This window comes from Oratosquilla oratoria, chromosome 11 (assembly GCF_046742065.1).
Source record: "Oratosquilla oratoria isolate Oo_2021 chromosome 11, ASM4674206v1, whole genome shotgun sequence".
NCBI classification, from domain to species: domain Eukaryota; kingdom Metazoa; phylum Arthropoda; class Malacostraca; order Stomatopoda; family Squillidae; genus Oratosquilla; species Oratosquilla oratoria.
The window spans coordinates 4,257,087-4,263,119 of NC_134787.1; the positions used below are offsets into that span (position 1 = coordinate 4,257,087).

General features: G+C 38.7%; 1 protein-coding gene across 1 annotated transcript in view; it reads right to left on the reverse strand.

The window, feature by feature from the left end:
• LOC143029929 (polycystin-1-like protein 2) overlaps window positions 1-6,033 on the reverse strand; it is a 187,079-nt gene that overhangs the window by 149,277 nt on the left and 31,769 nt on the right. The window contains exons 7-8 of the mRNA XM_076193140.1: window positions 4,306-4,405; window positions 3,024-3,097 (exon numbers count right to left, since the gene is read on the reverse strand). Of these exons, the coding sequence (XP_076049255.1) occupies window positions 3,024-3,097; window positions 4,306-4,405 (174 nt within the window). The remainder of the gene's footprint in view (window positions 1-3,023; window positions 3,098-4,305; window positions 4,406-6,033) is intronic.

Sequence of the window (6,033 nt, forward strand, 5' to 3'; positions counted from 1 at the left end):
AGATGGCACCAACACTCTCCAAATTGACATAAAATCAAAGATTGTCCAAATTGGAACTACCAACTCTGGAACAAAGAAGAGAAAGATGAGATCTACTGACTATTTATAGAATCATGAAAGGAATGGAAATCCCAGATAGAGATGATTTATTTAAGTGGGACAACAGAAAAACAAGAGGACATGAAAAGAAACTCAGAGGATAATTATAGAAGAGATCTGAAAAAGAATAGCTTCCCACACAGAGTGGTGGCTACCTGGAATAAATTAGATAAGGCAACAGTGTGTGCAAACACTATTCAAGAATTTAAGAACAAACTTGATGCTGAAAGATACAAAGATTCACCACGAGCATAGCTCCTTTCCTGTATAATATAGCTAGGTAAATACAACTAGGTAAAATACTAAAGAAAGTAAGTATTATTATGTAATCCATTTGCCTTTTTACTGACCATGCAAACAATTGATGCTCACCTGCAGTATCCCAGCATCTTCCCCCTAACCTAATATGGCATCCTATTTTAGTGTCATCTCCAAACTAACATCACTATTACTCCCATTGTCCAAGTTGTTTATATACATAATGAACAATAAGGAACCAAAAGCTGAGGAGCCCTGGGGAACTCCACCAGTAACACTACCCCATTTTAACTTGACAACATTAATGGTGACTCGCTGTTTTGTCACGAGTCCATACTCTGATCCATTCAAACACTTTTCCTCCTATGCCATGGACCTTGATTTTATCTACTAGTCTCAGATGGGGCACCTTGTTAAAAGCTTTGCTTAAGTTGGGGTATAACATTATAACTGTCATTGTTATCTACTGCGTTGTAGACAATAGTGTAAAAGGATAAAAGATTAGTTACACACAACCTACCCTTGGTGAACCCATGCTGTGAGTTATGAATCAGATTGTGCCTCTCCAAATGTTCCCTGATACTATTTGCTATTAACCCCTTCCATACGGTGCCGCACACGTAGGCGTCATGGGGAGCGAGTGTATTCGCGAGGCTGCCATATCGGCGTCTTGATTATATTTATTGTAGTCGCCCCTCCATAATGACATTCTTTCTAATTCTTTTGTAATCGCATTTTCTATGGTTATCAAAATTCACGGGTGAAGAGAGAACGATTGATATAAGCGGTGACTATATTTTATGATGCGAGTATTATTACGACACGTCGTACGGCTGGCATTGGCTGCTGCCACCGAGATCCAAGTCCATGACGCCTACGTGTGCGGCACCGTATGGAAGGGGTTAATGATTCCAGCATTTGACCTATAACTGACTTCAAACTGATTGTTCTGTAGTTATACATAGAATATTTATCACTCATTTTAAATACATGAACAATGTTTGCCTTCCCCCAAGAAATAGGCATGAATTCAATGTCAAACTGACTGACTAGATACTCCTGTTAATTGCTCATAGATATTAAGTTTGGGAATGGATGCTAAGAGGAGACTGTATGAAGGAGTGATTGTGCCAACAGCACTGTATGGGGCAGAAACATGGAACATAAGAGAGGAAGAGAGAAGGAGTTTGAATGTGTTTGAGATGAGGTGTCTGAGAAGTATGATGGGGGTTACTAGGCTAGATAAGAGTGAGAAATGAGGAGGTGAGGAGGAGAACAGGGGTGGAAAGGGAGTTGAGAGATAGGGGTGATGAAAGAGTATTAGGATGGTTTGGACACATGGAAAGAATGAGTGAAGAAAGATTAGTAAAAGAGGTATGGAAGGCAGATGTGGAGGGAGTGAATATGAAGGGACGTCCTAGGATGAGGTGGATGGATGGGGTGAAGAGGGCTTTGGGGAAGAGGGGAATGTCTGTTGAGGAAGGATGGGAGAGGACAGAAGACAGGGGTGAATGGAGAATGGTTGTATATGGATGATGTGATGCATGAGGTGGAATGGGCAGGGGGATGGGGGGTGAGGTAGTATGTGTGAGCAAAATTTGACGCAGCCCAAAGGGACTTCTCCCCGTCTTCTCCTTTATGCATGGGGGTGACGGAGAGGGGGGGTCGCCGATTTAATTAAGCGGCATTGCTGTGGATGTGCTGTGTCTTGTGACACTGCTTCTGACCCAGGGCAGTGGACAAGGTGCAGGGATGACCTGTCATCCAGGAGGTGCTAAGATAAGAGGGAGGGTGGAGGGGTGTGGAGTGTATTCAGGGTTGGAATGGGTGGGAATGATTTTATGCCTTTTCCTTTCTGGCTACCTCCCTTGTAAGGGGGAAAAAGCCTTATATGCTGGTCAATGACATTGGTCTGTCATTCAGTGGTGTCTCCTTACTTCCCTTTTTACAAAGTGATAATAATTTAGTCCTTTTCAGATCATGTGGCACTACTCCTTTTTCTAAATGAACACACAGACTATGAATCTTGTCTGTCAATTGCTCCTTATATTCTTCATGCATCCAGCTTAAGATTCCATCAGGTCCTGAAGGTTTTCTCACATCCAGTGATCCCAAAAGATTAAGCACTTGCCTCACTTCTATGTTTATACCTTATAACAACAAATTACTGCTCACCTCTCCTTACTCTATAAAACTCTATTCCTTTGTGAAGACAGATTCAAAACTTTCATTATTCTTGGCTGAACTGAAGCCTCATAAAAAATAGGAGTTGATGGAGAGTGGTTGTAAATAGATGAGGAAATTATGCTAGCTGAAGTGATGTTCTTGTCTTTTCTAACTTTTTTGACAAAGTGAGAGAAGTCACCATCATATGAAGCTGTGGGGGGTAAACTGTGTCTTGTTGCACTGACTTTGATCCCAGTGATGTTGCAGGGAACAGGGATGACCCTTCATCCATAAGATGTTAAGACAAGAAGTTCAATAGGAAGTTTTGAATAGATGTGGGTGGGTGCATGTTCTAACTTGGACATCCCCTTATAAAAGTTAAAAGATCTTTCAGTTAATGTATATACATATATACTTTACTTTGAAAGGTACCACATAAGAAACTACTGTAGAAATTGGGAAATAAAAGTGGTATCAAAGGCACTGTGATCTGCACTCACATCCATAATCACGATGGCTGTCTCACGTGCCTCCATGTCCACTGTCTTGGCTGCCCCTTTAGTCCCTGAGACACCTGAAAATAGAAGAAAGAAGTAATTATAATGCTGCTTCTAGACATGTTTAATGTAGGGGCTTATCTGAATAATTTGACATAGGTTGCTGAGATTGCATTCAAGGTCCTAGTGTTTCCTTGCTTCAATATGCTGGGTTAAATAATATCATACATAAGATGAACATCAAGATCCATATGCTGTTATATGAACCAGGAGCCAACATTTGTAGTGATGATCCATGTGTCATTCTGAAGGATGACAAGTCACAACATGCTCCACAAAGCATACCAGCAGTTATATTAAAAAAATCTGGAAGTTTTCAATCTAGAACTAGGATGTTTTAATGATTTGAAGTTGGAGATCATATTCAAGCCAAAAGTGAACCCATTTATCTGCAAACTGTTGTATGTAACATATGTTACATATTAAGAAGGATATGGTAGTAAAATATACTCTTAGTTACAGGTGTAACTTTTGGATATGGGGTTGGTGATTGAGCTCCTATTCTAATCTCACCTCAGTCCACATCATCCTCAATGACACTTCCCACCACTCCTCCATGCATTTGAACATCTCATCACTTACTGTTTGACAGAACCCTGTGACTGTTGTTCCTTTCTCTTCACTTTTGCTCTCACCTGTATCACGTCCATGAACATTCAATGACTTACTTATGGAACATCTGGTTGGAACCCTTCTGCCAGACCCTTTTATTCCATGACTCTTTGCAGGAGAAAAATGCAAAAGAAGGGGACCTTGGTCCCCTTAATCCATCCCAATGAGTTGCCTTCTATGACAGATATAGTAACACAATGGTGGAATTCTTCTTCCATCATAGGAGGACCAAAAAAAGAAGATGAAGGGTTTTAGACATGATAGAGGACATGTATTAGGAGCCAGCAAAAAGGAAGGACAGCAATATCAAAAAGTGTCTCAACATTCATTTATGAGCAGAGATTTTTCTCTAATACAGACAAATGAGGTGTGGCTCCAGTTCATAGAGGTATCCCAAAACAGTCCCTAAGTTACTAAATGCATGTGACCATGTAATGAATACACTAATACAGTAGATAAAGTATGTAACTATGGACTAAGATATAAAACCTTCAATAAAGAAGAGCAAGAAATTATTTGGATTTCCTTTTTGAGTAAACACATCTTGGTTATTGAAGTCCTTCACTTCTACATCCTGCCACACCTACTCACACCAAGTTGCACCCATACTCACCATCAACAGTAGAACTAATGACACTCCCCGCAATATTTAGGTGCTGCAATGTTACTAAACTCATGGTATTCTCCACATTTTTTAAAGCCTGTGTGTTCATCTGCAAGACAAAAACATTTACCAATGATTACTTAGGCTGCTAAGAATTTTTTTTTTCTAATTATCTCAAGATATAATTGGTGGTGAAATTGTTGTATCCTTTGTATGCAAAATCCAGTAAAAGGTCTGCTCACTACAGAACAAATATTCATTACAAATGGTATCACAGACAAATTTGGAAATGTTACATTTACAACCTGTCATATCTATGAACTGTAGGAATAGCCTGCAATAGGATATAGTTGAACTAAAAACATACATGAATTTAAAGCTGAATTTGGGAGGAAATGACAGTGAAGGATGGAGAGGAACTCTGGGGCAACGTCCTGCTCGACATGACCATCGAATACACAATGACTCAGTGGATAAGGGAAAATACCAGATACAGAGGTAGTGAAGAACCATCAAGGCTGGATTTAATACTTATGACAGAGCCTGAAATTGTCAACAAAATTGATTACAAAACTCCGATAGTAAAGAGTGACCATGTACTAATAGTTTTTGAGTTGAAAGAGCAAATGGATCAAAGTAGAAATGAAAAAACATAGAATAGGAAGGCTAATGTACAACAACAACAAAATTGAGAAACTCAAAAAATTCTTTCGCAACACGAACTGGGAAAAATTCCTAAATGAAGAAACAGGGATGGAAGAGAAATGGAATATACTAAAATTCATAATGAGGGAGTGAATAAATATGTACCACAACAAAAAAAGGAAAGCATATACATAAAAGTGGGTACAACAAAAGGTGTAGTGAGACTAAGGATAAAAGAGACAAAGTTTGGAAATGGAAAAAAGACAAGAAAACAAGCAAATGGCTAATGTACATCAAACTAAGAAATGATTATGTAAAAATATGCAGAAATGAAAAGAGAAACTACGAAAAAAATAATAGAAAAATGCAAGGAAGAGTTCAAACTATTTTACAGGGATGTAAATGGCAAACTGAAGAATAAACAAGAAATAGAAAAGCTGCACCAGGTCAAAACGATTATACAGAAGAACTGGAAATGGCTGAAATTATGAACAACCACTTCAAATCAGTATTCACAATAGAAAACTCACCTAACTGTGAGGGAATAGAGAGATATCCCTCTCAATGAAAGAAATAATTGTAAAACAGAAGGAAATCAGCGACCAAATCAAAACCCTTGATGTCAGAAAATCGCATGGTCCAGATGGAATTGCAAATTGGATACTGAAAGAATGCATGGAGGAATTAACAGATAAAATATACAATATAATTAAATTCTCACTTCAAGAAGGAAAGGTGCCACAGGACTGGAAGAATGCAAATATTGTACCGATTCATAAGGGAGGAAACAAGGAAGATCCATCAAATTACAGACCGGTCTCCCTAACAAGCACAGTGGCAAAAACTCGTGAAAAGGTAATGAAAAAATAGATGGGTTAAACATTTGGAAGAAAAAACTATACTGAATCCAAATCAATTTGGATTCAGACAAGGAAGATTATGTACAACAAACTTGATCTGCTTCTACTCGAGATTGATAGATATAATACAAGAGAGAGATGTTTGGGCAGACTGTGCCTTTCTGGACCTACAACAGGCATTTGATAAGGAACCACACAAGAAAATAATAAGGAAAATAGAGTCAATGTGGCA